The 21,201-nt window shown below is 38.8% G+C and overlaps 1 protein-coding gene across 3 annotated transcripts in view; it reads right to left on the reverse strand.

Annotated features, from left to right (window-relative positions):
- pbl (epithelial cell transforming 2 pebble) overlaps positions 1 to 21,201 on the reverse strand; it is a 114,937-nt gene that overhangs the window by 40,737 nt on the left and 52,999 nt on the right. For all 3 annotated transcript variants that reach the window (XM_065223042.1, XM_065223044.1, XM_065223043.1), the window contains exon 2: positions 4,252 to 4,477. In XM_065223042.1, the coding sequence (XP_065079114.1) occupies positions 4,252 to 4,477 (226 nt within the window). The remainder of the gene's footprint in view (positions 1 to 4,251; positions 4,478 to 21,201) is intronic.

Genomic DNA, 21,201 nt, shown 5'->3' on the forward strand with positions numbered 1-21,201 from the left:
ATGATTGATACATTTTAGAAGTAGCACACACTGTAGAATTACTCGGAATATTTCATTAACTTTTAAAATGATCGCAACTTCTAGCATGTTTTTAGAATTTTATCAGAATACCAAATGGAACCAAGCGTAGGTTTCGGAGAACCGGGGGCTAATTTGTATACACTGAATTCCATTAGGTCTAATGCCGGTAAAACGAAATTTTAATAACGCTTTCCTCATATAGGGTGTGTCAGTTTCTAAAAGCACAACTTGTTAATGGCTAACCAGATGGGCTGGTCTAAAGGGATTCCCATGATCTCTGATATACTCGCCTCTTTTGATGGCTAGCTTGAGCTCGAAAACTTAGAGTTACAAGGTCGGTTCCTGGCTTGTCGATACTAATCAGACGCACAAAAACACATTAAATTCACTTTTAATTCGTTTATTCTTTTACTCACTCGTTATGTCTGTAGAGTACTGGCCAGCGATGACGGGATTTTGCGGCGTAGTGAATTTCTCAAGGTTCCCGGCGGATGCCGGTGTTTGACGGTTGTCGCAGCGTGGCATGACGGACATCGTGCCAGGACTCGATCAGCTGATCGACGATGGTCTCGCAAGTCATCCATCGCTTGCTAAACGGGTGCTGGCAGTTTATCGTTCACCCTCGCACTTTTCGACCAAAGGTTTTCGGTCAGATCCCAATGTTTTTTTTTAGCCCGTAATCAAGGTTGCAAATACTCATTTCAGCTAAAATAAAGTTTTTCGGAACATTAAAACCAAAAGATGGTATGATGACATGTTTTACTTGTAACTTACAAGAAGAGGTTACGCATAAAACCTGTAAATTTTGCTTTCTATGAGTCACAATCAGCGATTTGCTGATCGCTGAGTGAGTGAGTGAGTGTGTGAAAACTGATTGTGACTCTCATGAAGTGAAATAAACAGGTTTAATATGTCAAACACATTCTTTGCAACCTCTTCTTGTATCTTACATATTCAAAATATGATCATAGCATCTAATTATTTCATAATTAAAATAAAAAAAAACATTGTTTTAGCTGAAATGAGTATTTGCAACCTTGCCCGTAATTAGTGGGTCCTGATGGGAATATGCGAGGTGGCCTTACGGCTGGGAAATTCGCTACTGGATTAATCAATTGGGTCCTACCTGACTCCATATTTGGCGCTATTTGTTGATATTGGTTGGGAACTGTTTTCACTTCACTACTTGTTAAACATTTGATAAAACGACCAAAATTTTAGAACTCGTTTCTAACTTGGTAGATCAATGTATCTCGCGCAATGGCTGAAGTAAAAGAGAACCTTCTATTCAGTTTGACCCAGTAACTTCCCCTTTGACCTAAGCCCATTTCCACCACTGTCTTGTCCACATCCTTCTACTGCTTTCCTCCTTATCCTTACTGCGGCCCGTTACGTGTTCTGTGTTATTGGTGTGATTGGGTTACAATATTTAATTTAACCGTTGGTGTGAGAGTGGGTTTCCATTATATACTAGCTTAGCTCCCATGAGTATGATCGAATTCATAACGAATACACATATACCTTATTCCTCGCTCTCGTATCTCCTGATTTCTCCCGTCTGAAATAGATAACTACAGGGTACAGGAGCCAAAACGGCAACAAAATTCAACACGCCACCATTTGTATACCGATGATTCATGGGCGATGACGTTTAACAGCTATTCATCAATGTGTGCACTGCCTATAATCGCACATCAGTCCCAATTTTAAGATAACAACGTTACCCACCATCGAATATCAGTCCCATCCTGAAATTCGAACGTCCAGAGTTCAAGTTACAATTCTGCTTTTTCTCAATGTATGCTTTTTTCCATATGGGACTGATATGGGATAATAGGCAGTGCAGCTGTTAACTTACCGCTCAATAATTCTGTTTGCCATAAGAGCAGTTCTAAATTTTCAAAACGCAAGAAATTTTCCCCCCAACATGCGCCTATAGATCTTGCAAAAATGGTCCACAATTATTGACTGCCACTCAGGAAATTGGCAAAAATGAAAGAAGTAAGTATGGGAGCAATCCAAATTTCCTCATCCGGAAGTTTGGTGAGATGAGCTTGCAGGACACAAAGCAATCTAGCCGAAAATATGAACCTCGGATCCTAGCTTTTGCCAATTAGAACCGCGTGGTGACTTTACTACCGAGACTGGCAAAAGAAGTTGTCGTCCGATTTGCTCATATACCGCCGCCAATATGCAGAAACAGTTCTATTTATGTTTATAAACCTACATATGTCGTCCTTTGTCGTAAGCTTGTTCTTGATCCCTTCATAAAAATGTTCCTTTTCGATCAAGCGAAGGATGGTTTTCCATTTCCACTCCACCTCTTACATCGTTGTGCATGTCGAGATTGAAATACTTCTCCAGCACCAACGCTAGATCACGATCCGGGACTTCAAGTGACAAACCGTATACTCGAGCGTATTCAATGTTGCTTCACACAGGTGACATACGTACCTTGACTGCCTATCTTTCTTCTTAATGGAAAATTAATTCGTCAAAGTTGTTCCTTATTATTTTTATTTTACGTTCAATCATTAAGTCATAAACTAATTCTCATTAATCCCCTAAATCGTGGTAAAAAATATATTTTCAGCAGATATTATTAAAAAATATTTTCAGCAGATATTATATAAAAAAATGAATTAGCGCCTAAATGTAGGCAATTTTATACATCACTCGTAATTTCACAGAAAATCATTAATTTCTAACATTGGAAACATTTTACCTTACCTAAAAAAAAATTAATTCACAATTAGTTCAATGAAAAATACCACTTTAAAAAAAATTATATTGAATGTTATTCAACATAAATTAAATAAAATTTAAAATTTTGCTGTAAAATCTTTTTTTTTTTTTTCAAAGAGAAACTTGTCGAATTTACCATTTGAGTCTTCTTATTGAAAGCCATACATTGCAAGATGGACACAATTATATGAAAAAAGTTATTCTAACAACAGCTTTTCCATGGTGTCTACTCATTGTGGTAAATAAAATTCCCAGAGGAGGGTTGGGTTCCGGAAAAGTTCCAGGTTTAAGACAGAGCTGTCTTTAATGCGATAAAAATATATTATTTTTAATAACACAACTTAATTGTCACAAACATTTTTAAGACATGACAATCAGTTCGTAATCAAAGAATTCACTTTCAGTTCTGCTCACCACGTCCTTTGATTTCTTCTTAACATTTGATTGCCACTCAAGTAAGAACAAATTCGGTGTAAGTTCAATCTGTAATCTTCTAAAATTTAGCCCGTTGATCGATTCGGACTCATGGTACTCGTAATAGAGAGCGCTGATTTTTTTTTTCTGGATTCTGAAACATAAAAAAAATACTCTGAGACACGGGATTTTGTTCAATAGCTCAGACTGGCAAAAATTATCTAAATTCGAGGATTTGTAAAAATATCCAAGTTCTAAATTCTGAAACTTAAAAACTTTAACTTAAATTCAAATTTTAAAATGTGCCGAAATTAATCATTGACATACAAGATGATACATAAACACACATGACGTGTTAAATTGAATGCTCCGACATAGAAATATCGGTGAAAACACCTTTCAACCGAACTGAATTTCGTGTCTCTTTGATTTAATATATGTAAAAAAAATGACGTTTGCATGTGTCGGTCGTAGAGTACTGAAATTAACTTAAGTTTTACCTAGTGTGTAAGTCAAAATTATGGCTTTCAAGTTGCACTAGATAATAATCATGCAATTTTATAATTTACGCACGCATTCACCTCCTTCTCTTCTGCACAGTCACAATTGTCACACATTAGCATTATCAGATTCCTGTTGTAATAGAATATCATGCACCGTTTCCACTCCACTTGTGAGTCAACTGATGACTGACTGTCTGCCCAACCCGTAACCAAATGGTCAACGGCCTCCGTACAGGTTCTAGTTAGGCATTTCCCAGTCACGCGATGCTGGTCGGCGACTACCGCGCTGCTTGTAATACGACACATGTAAAATAACGCCGACGAATACAGTATTCACGCTTTGTCGCGAAATTGGATCGTGTTTCAAACTCAGCACCCTCCGATTCCCGACCTATCACCGATGGGGTGTAATTTAACATATGTACACCGTCATGTCTGGCAGCCGAGTTGGCTATTTTTGCACCTTTTATGCAATGGGTCAGTAATCTTAAATGTTGGTGGTTGACACACGAATATGCTTAAATATATACTTATGAAACTATTAATCACTACTTTGTTATTCACTTACCTATGCTTGCAACGGTAGATCGTTTCGTACACTGGACCATCGAAATGATTTAGGACAAAGTATGTGACGATGCTGGTATCGGTCAGGTATTCGGCTCCCGTTTCCGACAGGACGAACGGTAATTTTAACGACTGGGCCGCGGCCAGGGTGGCTTTGTCGTGGGCAACCGCACCGACCAGACAGACGCGCACTTGTTCCCGCGTAGGTGGTGGCGATATCGACATGGCTGCGAAACAGAGAGAAATAGGAGATAAATTGGGATTAGTTATGGCCGTTATTAATTATGAACCATTTCGGAGAGGCATTTAAACGACGCACATCGACGCGAACGTGATGTAAGCCCTACAGGCACGAGAGAAAAATGATAATTAAATAGTTAATGTGTGAACATAATTGGTTCAAGACCGTAAGGTGTAATCCTATAAATTTAAATTAATTCGCTTATGGTATTACCGCTGCTCTAGAGCAACCTTTTTTGCTGCAACTAACACCGAAGACTACACAGAGTATTAAGGAAAATCTCTCCGAAGAGAGCAAGGGGTTAGAACTTTTCCCGGAACAGCATCGTAACCTTTCCACAGCGAGCGAGCCTGTCGTATCAGAGCACTTCATACCAATGATCCGCTAAATGATTTATGATGCAGGGTATCATACTAGCGAGAAAAAAAATCTAACAAGCTGGTTTAAAGCAAGAGCATTCGTGATGGTGCTCTGAAAGTTGGTTCACACCCCGCGTCGTCCATTAATTATCATTACCTCGTTATGATGATATCACAAGTTCATTGTTTCAGTTACTGCAATACTCGTTCGTTTCCGTTGCCTCTATATGACATAGCACACCGACCAATGTTGTGTTCTTTGAAGAGTTAATTAGTGAGAACGCCAACAGCTACATAGTTATGTTACATCCAGTTTCCACATACAGGAAACCCCCGAAGAGGGCGGTGGGTGATGTCATCTGTCCCACGATTTCTCGGATCTCAGCTCGATTGGACAGCGGACAGCCAAGAAATTGCAGTTGGTGCCCGGCATCAGCCACCGCGTTATTCGGGGGATTGCTGTACATTATAAATAATCATCACGATTTTGAATAGACGGAATTCCTATCACGGTGGATACACAACGAGCTTTAAAACGTTATACATTACATATTTCCATTCATCATATGCATAAACGGATGCTTTGCTACCATTTCACATAAGAAGGGCTCCATATAAATGGGTGGCCAAAATTTCCAAAAGGCAATGATGTTCGATTTTAATATGTTTTAGAATGTTTTTTTTTATAGTTTATTGTCTAAATTTTCATGAACCATGTATTAAATTTCAACAGAAAAATAGTGTTAAAATGAAACATGTCTTAAACGGTTGCTTGTATAATTATTGTATACCACTTTAAAGCTCATATGACGTTCTTTCCGAAACTGCAAGAATAATAATGTTAATGTTAATGTTTATCGACGATGATGTATACTTTGATGCCCTAAATATAACATTATATGCATCCAAAGTTTTCAAAAGTTGCGGAAAGGTGAAAACCAGCTATTTTAGAATTGCTATTGTTAGGTTAAAATATGACAAAAGTATAAATAATTCACTTGTTGCATGGTTGTTTTTTTTTTTTAATAACAAAAATTCACCAACAATCAGCTGTATCTGAATAATTACAGCTGCTTTTTTCAAATAATTGGAAATTATTCACCTAGAACTAAAAAAATAATGTTGGCCGCGTTTCGCATTTTTCAACCATTGTGCATTTGGGAGAAACTGTAACAACAAAATCAATACGTTTCATTTTTTGGATTTGAGCACCATGGCATCGCATTACGAAACAACACATTTCACCACTGTACCATCGCGAGAACCCACTCCAGATTGCTAATTAGTCGGTAAGTGCCTTTGGCGAGCGATCTGATAGCATTGTTTTCAGTTTACCACCCGCTTTGTGTACGGGTGTACATGATTATGATGCTATCCGGTGTCCAACGATGAGACGAATAAGCGGAGCAAACTCCAACCATCAACTCGTAAAATGATAATGCACTTCTTGAATCATGCGGAGGCGTATTAGATTTCAAAGCGAACAAAAGTGAAATTGTTGGCGGTAATGTTCCACAATGATGACTTAGTGGATGGATGTTGACGATGTGAATAGCCTCTTTACATGCCGATGACAGAAACCGTCGCCGGATTCCGTGCTGACGTAGTGTTCGTGTACTTTTGCTGATCATCGTGTGACTTGTCTTTACATTAACGGATTGATGGCGCAAGCGATGAATATTAATTAAGTGGTCCTGTATTTGTTGTAAGCAGTGTTTGAAAATCGTTCATCAAACGATAATGCAGACATACACACTACGAAAAACTCAAGTAAATTTCGGTGCTCTGACGTCAGACACATGACAGATGACACAAAGTTCAGTCACAAAAGACGAGAGATTGAATTCAATCAACCGTACTTTTCGTCGCGCTAATTATTTTTCGGTCTCGGGATCATGAATGTTTTGTTTACGCTTTAACATTCACGTCAAAAGTGAATTGCGGTTCGATTGTGTACGGAAACGTTGTCGGGTACAAATGGTATTGTCCTCGTTTAAAGTGAATTTCAATCCCTGGTTGGAAATCATTATGTTTGATTGGGCATAATTATCCGTGTTTTGCAAGGCAATGAGCATTATGAACTAGAACGACGTTGAACTAAATTATTAATGCCAACGAGAGCTTCAAATTATCTATTATGGTCTTATGGAGGAACAAAGTTTGATCCGCTACCGACTGCTAATATTTCTAGACCAACAATTGGAATAGGCGGAACAATCAAACGTAAACAATGGCATTAAACCCACACCCACGCAAACTAACAATGCCGTTCGATAAAGGAAGTTTGCTCTATCAGATGCTGGTGTTCGACTGCTTGGAAGTGATTGGTTTCTCGAGAAAATTTGCGTTTGGTTGTTCTGCCTATTTCAATTGTTGCTCTAGATTTCATTTGGTGATGATGACAGTACTTTCAAAAAAATCTTAAAGCTACACCAGAAATTTAGTCTCGAGTCGATAGCTCCATCAACCGTCCAATTCAATTATTTCATAATTAGATTTGATTCTCGGGAAATTTGCGTTTAAAGCCATTGTTTACGGTTGGTTGTTCCGTCTATTTTAATTGTTGGTCTAGATTTCATCACCTAACAATGACTTTAAACTGCTTTCAAAAACATCTTAAAGCAACACCAGACACTTAGTTTCGAATCGTTGGATCCATCAACCGTCCAATTCAATTATGTCATAATTTGCACAGCTTCAGTTCAAACAAAAAGCTCACCACCTCAGTATCGGCCATCGCATCACTTCCTCCATATATATGGTCGTCAGTCAGTGCAAAATTGCTATTAATCCGGTAAAAATCCATCAAACGTCACCCGTGCGGTGGGCTTTCGATATACCGTCAATCTCTCCCTTCACTACAACACCACACAACAGCATCAACCGTGGATCGTTACTTTTCATAAATTATAATTTGATGGCTTAATTAATTAAAACTCACCACCAAAGCGTGGAAGATAGACAAGGTTTTTATTCGATATAGACACCTTAAGATTTTCATTTTTTTTTTTTTCACAAACAACCAGATAGTCTGCAACGTGTCATGCTAGGCACCACGATAGCAATCGAGCGAAACCAACCATTAAAGGCATCACACTGGAATACTGAAACTCTCTTACGAAAAATGGAAAAACAAAAACAATAACATTCCGCGGCTGGTTATGGTGCGTGGAAAATGGTCGTTGTAGCAATGATGCAATATTGTTGTCCAAGATAATCAGTCGTTTAAAAACACTTTGCTGCTGAATTAAGTTTGCTTTTCTACAGATGAAGCAGTGTGTTCAACTGCAGTGTTACTATGAGTTGGTTGATCGTGACGACAGTACTAACAGGTGGTGGTAAGAAGTGTTGACATCAGTTGATATTTGTTAATGACGATAGCCATAAAGGTTAATAGATTACCCATATATTTCAATAGGGTGTTTCATTTTGAAGAGAGTATTAAATTTCATATAGGCCACCCTTCAGTGCGATTTATAAACCTAAAAAAAGGGCCTGTGCTAAAACTGCTAACTTTGGGGCGATGAAAAACATTAATATGTTGTTTCTATGAAAATTATCAAAAAGCTTGGTGTTACGATCAGTTTTACAGCATATCAAGAACAAATAGAAATGCGTTATGCGTTGACAAAATAGGGTAGATTGACAGATAACAATGGGCAAGACAACAGCACCAATTTCATCACAACAATAACATGCTTATTAATCATTGTCATGACAACCACATATCAAATCTTTTCATCGTTTGCACAACTACAGCCAAACATAGAGCAATGTACGTAAAACTCAATAATTTCCCAGAGTAATGCACCGAAATCTCCATACAAGCTTCAATACATTGGCGCGATCTCTAAGCCTTCATCAATCTTCACCATTTTGGCATTGATATTGATTCGAACTAGAGGGCGACACCCTACTATTGCAATCAAGCATTGCAAACAAGCTATTTTAAAGATAGGAATTAAATGTACTTGTCTAGTTTCAAAATCGAGTTGAAGAGGGTTGTACGAAAGCGTAAATTTCAGCTTTTATTAACTGAATAATAGATTTATATCATATAACATATAACATATCAATATAACATAATCATATGATCAATATATTTCAATACGTGCTTAAAATATAAGTAGAATGTTACTCATAATTAGCTTGCTAGAATTAAGTTGAATTTTGTTAATTTTTTTACTGCATTTGAGCAAAACCAAATGTTGATATTTACGGTTGAGCAAATCTCGAAGTTTCTAGAAGAAAACTTGTAGAAATTATCTTTTAAAAGAAGCATTCAACATGAAGTTTCTAGAATAAGCTTCCAGAATTAACTTCTAAAAGGAAGCCTCTACAGGAAGCTTCATCTTTCAAGTTACTGTTGCTGCTGCATGAACAGTCCAAGAAAAAAATAAATTTTCTAGTGCATTGCATTTATTTGCAGGCTCGGTAAAGCTAACGCGATTGAGCCTTGCAAATAAACGAACTGTATGTATGTATGTATGTAAGTAGCCACCATCCTAGCTTGGGTCTTGCCCTGCATGCGGCTCTACTCAACAGCAAGATCAAATTCCGTCATCATTCTGAATTCAACATACTGCTATATGAAGGGCTAAAAAGGGTTGGACGGGCCCGTAAGCAGAGGCACTTACGCGAAACCCGCGGGAATAAGAGAATCTCCTTCCAACAATATGATCCAAAAAAATGAATAACGAAATTCGCAATACATGTTAAGCTTTCCACGGGATGGTTTGTTTAAGAAGAGCGCGTCAAATTCATTGCAACTGTTGGAGTGAAATGTAACTATCTAAAATGACAGTACACATTGCCTCCTAGACTCCGGTTGGCACTCCACTCCATTGTCCAGTTACAACTTCAATGATGCCCTGATGCTCCCTCCCGTCCCAGTATTTATTGTAATTTACATTATGAATTTATATAAAATCATGTAATATATAATGTATATAAAATATGTAGTCAAATGAAAAATATAATAAAAAATAAAGATGTTTAACAAAATACAAATAACCTAGATTATTGGGTCCTATACACACACTTTTTGTTTTATGTGCCATGAAATGACATAATGCATCATTGTATGTTTTGAAAATATAATACTAAAGTATTGAATCAATAGACCGAAAATCGAGGTTCTTTGGACATGAGACATTATATTTAAAAGGATACTACCAAACCGACCATCAAACGCACTGCTCACAAAAGCAGACACGTCCCCTCGAAAATGCAATCGAGAAATGTACAAGAACAATCCTCAACTGGAACGTACTCACCAAATCAATATATCCGGGAGCGCATTCCCGATGTCGTCGAACGGCAAAAAAGGGAACTCGGTGAGCAAATTTGTGATACGGAATTTTCACTGAAAACAACCACGAATTTCACCACATACAACTGCGAAACACGTTCAGAAGCACTTTTGGTACACTTTCGATATCAATTTCTTTTGATTTTATTTTTTTATTTTTTGCTAAAATAGTTGCAAGTGTACCAACATCAACACCAATCGTGCCAAGCTTTACACGCACCTTGCAGCGCGTACATAAACTGAAATTAAAATTTTCACTCGCGATGCCACAAATTTCTGGTCCGGGAGAAACAATCAAACCACGCAGCGCCACACCTTCTGATGCTTGTTATTTTGCAAACATCATGAATCATGTTTTCTTTCTCGATTCTAAAACTTCTCGGAAAGCGAGAAAACTACCACTCACACACGTATAACCGTCCGGGAGGCAGAGTGCCAGCGCTAATCCGGCAAATGCAGCCGAAAACTATGAAGGCGAACGCACGCACTAAACAGAGAACAAACACAACCTTATCCAAAGGGGTTCCGTGCGCGACTGAGCCTTGCAAATAAACGAACTAGATAAAAAAAACGCAGCTATTCATGTAAGAGACTCCACCCATTTGTTATATATTTTGTTTCATTTCACAATTGTTCACTGGTTGAATTTATTTAGTGTTCGTGTTTTGGTATTTGGACTTGACGTCAGTGTTAGGGAATCGCTTTAATTCATATTCGGGGCAACCAACCAAGCAGGATTGATTATTTGTCAATAGTTTGATAGACAATTATAAAATTAATAACACAAATATTACATCAAATCTGATTCAAATGAATAAAAAAAATATATATATATATGACGCGCTCTACAAAACCTTACATGATTTCGTGACGCTGCTTCGCTGAAAGACGTGGATATACCTCACAATAATTTAAAGAATAGATTATTTTGCCTAATCCTGAGTTTTTTAACCGAACTTATAATCCCATTTTTTGCAAGATTGTGAACTTTATCAGAACTTTTAATATTCTGGACGTAAACTTTTTTTTTCGGTACCGTGGGTTTACTTTACATCTACAAACCTGGTGTAGACCAAATAACACAAATTTAGATAAGATGGAAATACCAAAAATCAAATTTCAACTTGATCTTATATTTAATAAAATCAAACATGTTTTATTACCGATTATCTAGACTTAGCCAAAATTTCCAAGCACATTGTAAATTTTCCAAGAACCTAGCCTTGTTTATCATCTTTAGAAGTGAGTTTTTTACAGGATCCTGGACATCATCAAAATTCATAAGATCCAAAAGGTAAATATTTCGTAGATCCTGTATTTTGTCAAAGATTACAATTTATCGACAATTTTCCCAAGATTCTTTGATCTAGCCTGGTTGACTTTCTATTAACATCTAAAAGATCTCCCTAGATGTACAATACTCATTCTAAGCGAAGTCCAGTACTCTTTCTGAGGGCGGAGACGAACCAGCCTCAGGCTGAAACCCTCCCTAATAAAGAAAACTAAACTAACTAAACTCTTTCTGAGGGAAGTACAATACACTCCCTAAGCGGTTCCTTCTACTACCATTCTAAACTTTCTGTGTTCCCGTCTTGAGCAGATACAGTAGTTACAGTATTTCTACGTTATCGAAAATCAATCATATCGTAAACGAGAGCAACCGAAGCCTGATTAAGGTTCAGGCATTCAGGATGTTGAAATAACCATTACATCACCATCCTTTGATTTTGACTACGGAGAGCAGATTGCTTCACGATTCTAACGTGTTGCTGTTTGTTATCAGAAATTTAAAACACTTTCCAAATCTGCAATAATATTTAGGGATTCCGTTTAATTTTGCTCAGTTGCAGTTACTGCTGTAACGTCACGTAAAATGTGTCATTAGTATTGTCCAGCTTACGCATTGTTCCAAGAAAAAAAAAAGAATGTAATATTTTTATCAATGAGCCTAATCTTTGGATTCATAGGTCTCTATAATATAAAAATTACAAATCCAAATACGTCCTTATAAATAAAATAAATATGAAATGGAATTTTATCTACATTTCTATTTAATCCTAATGGATTATTTGAACCCAGATTGATGATAACATAACTAAAACAATACTCATTATACTTCATTAACATCATCGAAAAAAAAACCATTGCCTTGCATATTGCAAATAAAAGAATAAACTAATTTCTTGATCAACTACCTCCATATTCAGCATTTTGCGTAGTTATTGAAATTTTAAGGCCTTAGCCAATTTCCGCATAATTGTGATTGTCCACTGTCTCTACAAATTACACGTTCATAAACTGTTTGATGAGTGATTCCTCGTTTTCTATTTTACGGCTTATATAAAGCAAGGAAATAGGATTAAAGTTTCAAATCATACTATCAGAGTAATTTAACTTCTTCGTCAAAACCAGCTTCACAAGGGTTACAGCAGCAATATGCAACGACGAACTGATACTCTGACGTGCACGCTCACGGACCACTTTGCGTAAAGTTGTAAACGGTTCATGTTACAACAGCGCACCCCAACCAAGCACATACAAACACACTCTCAAACCACCATCACACATAAGCGTGTTCGTTTCTCTAGCGTAGCTTTGTTATGAATTGGAAATCCAATTTACGAAATGAATTTTTACGCGCCTCGTTGAGTGATCAACACGTGAAAAACATCGTGTAATGGAAATTCAACCGCACCTTAGCCGTGTCGAGGCGGCTACGATAAACGAGAGGTTTTTCTTTTCCCATTCATGAAATGATGCGATGCGAATATTTCAATAACAAACAATTAAGAGTTTAGTAAATAATTAAGATGGATGGTGAATTATTCTGATTGAAATGAGTCAGTAGATCCAGGTAATTATAACGATCTTAAAAGGACTTCTATAAAACTGTTTGAAACGCTCCACTCTACTGAGCTAGAAATTATATCAAGGATTAATCAATTTGTGCTATCTTGTAGCTTGTCTCAATCTTCCCATTTTCCATATGAATACCGAACCTTTAATGGAGAGCTTCCGATTACATTGTTATACCCAGTGAAACTGGCATCGATTTCGGAACTCTCGTGGTTATTGCATTCTGTTCTATAGATAGGTGATGACAGTGCTGGAGAGCCAGCTGAGCGTTTCAACCAGCAAGGATTCGATTCATGGCTCGGTGTAATAAATGTGTTTGTTTGACATTTTAATCCGATTTAATTGCGGTCTCTGCTCCCTGTGGGCACACGATGAATGATGTCTCATTAGATCCTCTCTCATACCATAGTAACGGTACCGAACCAACCGTCGTCGTTCATTGTACAATGAAAGCCTCAAGCTTCTATTGCCCATGCAATCCCACTGACGTACCTATCGAATTCGAACCCGGTCAGGAATGATTTATGCTCGTGATTGTAATACTATGTTGCAGTTAGTTGATTATGAGAGTGGAAGGTCCTGTCTAGTTGACTTTTGGAACTTTTAGGCCACAGCTGGGACGCTTGAATCTGGGATAGAAAAACGGTTCTCCTCTAGGGAAGAACAGAATTGCTTTCAATGACACATAACCAGCTTTCCCAATTGGAGCCATCGAAACATCAACGCAAAATTTGTGTAATCCGATTTAGATCGAAATCAAATTAATTGAAAGCTCACCCTCCCGAAAGGCTAAATGGTCGCTCTCTGATGCCCGACATCGCCCAAAGGCAGGAAGGTAGGCGGGTCGGTCGGTCGGTGACGTGGGTGTTCCGATGTGTGTTTGTAGGCTTTCCAGCTTGTGTGCGCCGCATCCGGAAATGGTCACTGGTAATTTTATGGCATCATGAAAGTTGGACAATAAGATTAAACAGCGATTGAGTGGAGATTAGATACGTTTCAGCAAAATGCAAAACCTCTCGTCGCTATCAGGTGGCCCCTGGCCTCGAATCATTATCCCTATCGATGATGGCGTTGGTGAAATTCCACATACCCATTGCGTATGGCTAGTTCGTTGTGGTGAAAAATAGCTTGTCATTTAGTTTTATCTGTGTTTTACTAGGCCAGAAATCGATTCGGAAAATGAACCGGAAAGGATTAAGAGCAATTGATATGGTAATACGAATCGGGGCTTGCGAACAGGATCAACTGGAGTTGAAAATGAATGGGTTTGATTTAATCATTCCGCTGGCGAATATTTCAATTTGTCGATTTGATTTTCATGAATTGCAGGATGTTTCTAACTTAATTAATTAACTTGAGGAGATCAATCGCACGATATAACAGGATTATAGATATGTTTTGCGTGATTTATTGTGTCTATTCTCAATGATTCTTTGCTGCTACCTTAGTTCGGTACAGGGTTTCTATATATGAGGATTTTTAAGGGTCACCCTAACGCATTTTTTCTGGTAAACCTAGAGATAGACATTTGGTTTCTTCAGCAAAGTTGCTTCAAATAAATGGTTCTACAATGTGTCCACCGGTCTACTTCACATAATATATATTACCACCCCAACGATTTCACTCATATCGTTATGCATGGAGGCGAACCAGCCTCAGGCTGGAAGCCTCCTTAATAAAGATAAATCAATCAAATCAATCATATCGTTATGCAGTCGCATAATTATGAACTATAAAATTATAGGTCCCACTTGCTCCGGTGTACCTTATCGTTATTAACAATAGTTTCAGGATAACGAAATCAAATAAACTTTCGAATTGTTTTCCAAAGAGGATTTTGGAACTCCATATCCATCAAATTTAATTTAACAACAAAAGCGATAGAATCAAATTAATAAAACTGCATTTGACCGAACTAAGTGACCAAGTAAAGATAAGTACATTACATAATAAGCGAAATGATATCATTGAAGGCTATATTTGGTTTGGTTTGGCTGACCTCATATATATTTTTTATATTCTTGTTTAGTTTCCGGTTCTCTGCTCCACGGAGTGCCAACCACCGACGAACCCATCAACCTATGAATCGAGATCAACTGCTTTACTTCCATTCCAACAAGAGATTTTATTCGTTGGAGAAAATTCCAACGAACTGACCTGAGATTGAACCCAGACCCACTGAGATGAGAAAGTAGTCCTTACCGCTTACCGCTCAACCACCCGCGTCGTCAGGCTAATCTCATTTGGAGTTAACTAATTTTCTTGATGTTTAATAAAAAAGTGGTCTCCAGTAAGGTTGTAGCTGAAAAAATATATTATAAATACAAATAGCAATCATAGCCGTTAATCATTATGGCAAAGGCTAGGACAAGAGCGCAACCAAATGAGCTCAAATTTTGGAATTACTTGCACCTGATTTGGAATCGATTGAGAAAAGTGGAGCGAAATAGATAAAACCTTAATATATTCAATAAGAACACTAGGATGATCAAGTTTGTATGGCGGATCAGAATTCCTGCTCCCCACTGCTCTTTCGATCTTTATTGAGGTCTTCAAGAACTGTGTAAATTTGATTGCGATCTGAAAAACTATTCATTTAATTGTTCAAAATTCACACATTGCTCGTAATATTGAACCAAACCTGTGACTAATATTGACTATGCAGAACAACTTTGTAAAAGACCGCCAATCGGATCGACTTCTATGCAAAGAGTTATTAATCCTTAACGTTAGACCAAGTGCTCCAGGCACGGGTGTGTTTTTTGTTACTAGCGTAAGTGTGCCTGCGATTTGCATCGAGTGTCGGAGATTGTGAGTAAGCTGAAGGATGTCTCGCTGGATACGCCCAAGACTGGACGGGCGGTAGCTGGTTGCCGTGAACGGTTCCTGGGGAAAGCACTAGATGCGAACCTTCTCCCAGATCACCATGGCAAAACAGGAAGTATTACAACAAAGGTAATTGCTATTAGATATTTTGCAAACAGTGACAGATAGCGGACATGGAGAACCAGTGGAGGTGCCGGGCAAAGGTGTTTATCCTAGACAAATGGTAAGTTACAAATTCGCTGTTGTCGTTGTCGTAGGCGCCGTCGTAAACGCTGTCGTAATCGCCGTCGTAGTCGTAGGCAGTACCGTTAGTATATTTAAAATTAACCATCAACCGCTAAAAATATGAATTATCGCGTATTTCTGTTGTTCATTACATTCCAAGTGAAATTCGAGAACGTAATTTCATTTGAATAGCTTGTTTAACCAGGTCTTAAACAATCGTCACGTCGGTCATAGCTTGTTATGATTGTTTGAACCATTCGTAAAGAGAAAATCGAAACATTGAACGTCGCGTGAATGTGGATCTTTATGAAGGCCTAAGTTTACTCTTTCGTAGCTTTTAGTTTTAGGATTTCAAAGATCGTCTGTTGCAGTGGCTTGCTTACTAAGGAGAAAAACGCGGTCCCAGGTCCTTTCATATTAAAAATGTATGGTAAGATCGCTTGTTTATCGTGTATTTTGTAAAACTTTTTGCTGTCGTCGGTGCTGGGTTTGAATAGTTATAAAAACTTGAGTAACGCTATAATAAGATATGAGGGGCTCGGTGGCCTTAGAGCAACCGGTTTTGCTTACTGAGCAGAACATCATGAATCTAATCTCAAGCCCATTCAAGATTCGTCAATCGTTTTATTTGTTAACATGACTACATGCTAATAACAACAACTCGATGATTAAAAAGGAGCTCGTCTGCCTAGTGGCAAACGTTTTTGCTAACTGAGCAGAAGACCGTGGGTTCAATCCTAAGCTCCTTCGCGTTATATGATTGTTAGGACATCAATTCAGCTTATCGTTTACCAAAACGAACCCTGCTGCAAACCCAACCCTATTACCCAATATCCACGTGATTCCTAGTGGAAGTGCAGAGGTGTTCTCGGCTTCCATCAAAGCGCGTGTCACGTCAACACATTCCTACCCCTTCCTTTCTTGACCTGTGTTAGGGCGCGGCCGGCGCTGGTATTGCTTAGTTTGAGATCATCAGTTTTTACACATTGAGGATGATTGCTAGTCCCAAGCATCGTCTATTGGTTCTCTGTGTAATTACAGCTGGTCTGGCAATAACAGAGTAGCAACCGTGGGCGGTCAATCATGCTCATGCTCATGCTCATGCTTAACGTTAGACCAAGTGCTCCACACATACTTAAAAAGTACATAATATGAGCTCGTGAAATCCAACTCCATTGTATTTAATACAGAATTTTGCATATTCATAGCTCACATATAGTTAGCGGTCGAATTTTCACCTATCGCTCATCAGTAGGTTAAAATATAAAATGAGGTAAATTTCATTCGTTAGATTAGGCCGCCCTTCGAAAACAACAATCAGCATTCATAAAATAACATGACACAACCACTCAATCATGTCATCTTCACTTCGCATCATCAAGCGCGACGATTTTCATTAACTAAGATACTTATGTCAGTATTTCACGCTACGTCAAACAATGAATCTACAGAAGGCTCCGTACTCACACGGAATTTCCACCGTACACACTCCACGGAATTATCGCTAACAAACCAAACAAACAATTCACGTGCGTGTGGGCTACATCAGCACACGGACTCAGCCAGGGCTCAACAACGCAGCGTGGGATATAAATATAAATCCGTTTCACGCTCTGAATCAGACAGAGATCCATCTATTCAAACCGTTTGCGCTTAATGATCGTTATCGGGTGTGAGGCGTACCCAAAATACCGCGATTACCACACCATCACCACCAGCGACCACAACCATGTGATGGATTTAATTGCTCACTTTTTCTTCTCAATGCCACTTGCAGCACGATAGGCAAAGGGTGGGCACCCATATCTACAAACGTCAACTTTGAAGCCTTAATGAAACAGCCGATGTCGTGTGGGGATGTTCATAAACTACGTAAACCGGTTTTGAGGGGTTTCAAAATCCACGCTCCCTCTTCCCCCCTCCTTCTCCGTTCATTTTTTTGGAAATTTGAATGGACCGTATATACTCGCCAAACGCTAAAGTATCTACATAGTTTATGAACAGCCCCTTTGTGCTTCCATTAAGGAAGCCGAGCGAGTTAAGCGTGTACTTGATTACGTCAATAATTGCAGGATAACTTCAGAATCTCGACAGACAACCTCCTGATTATGATAAATTGAAAGAGTTTTCAGGCGAGCACGGCAAGATTCAGGCCAACTCTTTTTCCCCTGCCCCTCCTCTCTCATTACTGTGCTGAAATGAAAGTTGATGGGAAAAACTGAACGAGCGCATTTTCAAAAGCAAGAACAACTTTTGAACTTTCGGTTCAAAGGCACTGTTCTTCCAAATCTGATGACTTCATTAAGCTTCGTTGCACTACGAGCTTGTTCCCAATGGAACGTTAGAGCAAAAATTTAGTTGGCACAATTTATATCAATAATCAAAGCATTTAAATAAGATGGAAAAGTGGTTTTGCACGTTCAACTATGATTGTTGTCGAATGGATATAGGGGAAATGACTCTAATGTTGGCCTATGGATCTAAGGCTGGGCCCATCACTAAAAATCTGCTATTTATCAATTGTATCTAGATGAACGCGATATTGGGACGGTACTTATGGATATTTTTGGTCACTATTGAAAATTTAGTCGATGGGCTGAATTTATGTATGGGCCCAAATTAGGGACACTTAGGCCGACATTACATACATTTTCCCTAGCATTCGCATAGCTACTGCCCGTTTCGGCTTAAAGTTCTGAACGATTGTTTCGTTTTTGAAAGAAATTCAAATGACATTTCCGGATGCGATATTTGTCAGACGAAATCGAATAAACGACTCCTGTTCACAGTCGACAGTTTATGAAATCAAACACCATCCTGTCCCCACGGGATTTGGCTAACCATAACTGGATTCTCCAGTATATCAATTATGTCATCTTGACTGGTTGTTTGTCAATCACTCGGTCTCAGCCTAGGATCCACTGCTGACACTCTGCGGCGACCGAACAGCAGCTGGCTGAAACCAATGCGCTTTGATGCACCTCGATTTGATAATTTATAGACATCAGGAATCTCTGCACTTGACTTGAAATACGATTCGCACAATGTGCCATTTGCTGGCTCTGCGGTATGGCATAGGATTTGTGCATGCTCGCTTCTCGCCATTCCCTCACCAACTATTCGCTGGAAGGTGAAATCAATCATCATATCGAGGCCGCAGCCTACCCGGGAGACTAGACTAGAATCAAAACCGCATACTCTCCGAGTTGTGCTCAGTTTCGATGATGCTGCTTGGATTAGAATACAGTAGCTGCAGAAGCGACGAAAGAACGTACAATTTGCCCGTTTTTGGCAGATGCTGTTAAACGAGTCGATCAATAATCAAAGAAACTAACCAATTAGCACGAACGCCACCAATTCCAACGTTCGAGCAGTCTCGTAAAATCCACTATCGCCTATGTGCGGTAAATCTTAAAATAAAACAATATTCATAGATGCATGTTTTATGAGCGACGAGCGAGTCTCTGTCCGGTGGCCACCGACCAACAAGGTCATTTTAATCAAGGCTTTCGTTTATACCCATCTTGTTCAAAGAGGAAAACGTCGATTTTCGAATGTGCTGTTGTACACACTCAAGTTCCTCTTCAAACATAGGCTTCACAAACGTGCGAAAGTGCTGCTTAAAATAATGGTTTGTCCTCCCACAGTGCACCCCCTCGTTTCATTCCGTAACCCATTCACCAATAATAATACACAATCCAATAATTCTCCTTAATGCTTGCCTACTGGAAGCACATGCACACGGATTGGCACGCTACAGAAATAATCTGCAAAACGGATTGGAGACAATTTCAGTACCTGAGACCCCTGGTGCCGGCCGTGTGACATAAATGTCCTTAGCAAGTGGCGCGCTCCTTCCGAAGAATAAATTGGAGAATTATGGAGTCGTTGGACCGACGGAGAGAAGATTATACTACCGACATGCATCTTTCTTCCCTGGACTGGAGGGGAAGGGGGATTAAGGTCAGGATCAAAGGGACACATCGTACGTCTCGGTGTATACGATGCGGTTCAAAGTTGTGAACACTTTCTTGCTCTCGCACTCGTATAGAGTTCGCTTCTATAATGCGTCCGACAACACTGAGCAATATGAGCGTTGTACGACAGAGGGTTATATTGATTTTATAAAGTAACACTTTCCGGTCGAGGTTCAATGTTCAATCTCGACGTTCAGCAGGCCACTACCAGCCTATTCGGAGAAAGGCGATGACTAAGAGTCATAGAGCGAGAGAGACATTTGCATACGTTCGAGGAAGCCAACGAAATGTCTAGCAATAGCAGCTGGTGTGTAGGTCAATATATTTCGTGCCATACAAAGAGCATAGAAGTGTATCTATATGCCGCTCCATAATTCGTCTGGCGGGATGAGCCATTTATCAGTGGCTGCATTGTACCATGTTTGGCACGAGACATTAGAGTTAATGGATTTGGATAAGAATTAATGTAGGTTGTCTTGCGAATGAAAATTTCCTCCAGAGAAATCAGGAAGCTATCAAATAGAAGAACATTTTTCCGATATTGATAAAATTCACAACTTCAGGATAGCTTTCTAAACTTAAATACAAAGAGAAGAATCAATTGGAAGTATATGCCTAAATCTGAGCCAGAATGGCTTCTTTAATTTATTGCAGGATTTGGAATACTTATGAAAAGCTAGGAAAGAACTGGAACATGCTTGGCAAATCATCTCTAAACATATATCAAGAACTAATTGCAGGTTGAGTGGTAAGTGTTAGTGCTCCACACCCGGTCCACAGTCGGTCGGATCTAGTCTTTTTTTTCGGTAGGGAAATACTTTCGAGAGGCCCGACCCATGTATTGATAAATAAGATAAGCAGGCCTAAGATATCAAATCGACTGGAAATGAGATCTATAATCAATCAATGTCAATGTTGTTGCTTCATGTTTGACTATTGGTAGTAATGTATTATTATTAAGTGACCAATCATTGCTTCAAACTGTGTGACTGAAGAATTTCCAAGAAAATTAACGAAAATAAGCGGTGTGGGTCATCTCTCCGTGAGTGACCTAATGTTTATGTTTGTTCTCTCTTTGCCTTATCATTTACTGTGCGATACAAATATGTTGTAGGGAGTTTACAAGGTATAAATGTACTGAAAGCTCTACATAAAA

This window comes from Ochlerotatus camptorhynchus, unplaced genomic scaffold, assembly GCF_037179485.1.
Source record: "Ochlerotatus camptorhynchus isolate MF236.1 unplaced genomic scaffold, CSIRO-AGI_Acam_v1.1 ptg000183l, whole genome shotgun sequence".
NCBI classification, from domain to species: Eukaryota; Metazoa; Arthropoda; class Insecta; order Diptera; family Culicidae; genus Ochlerotatus; species Ochlerotatus camptorhynchus.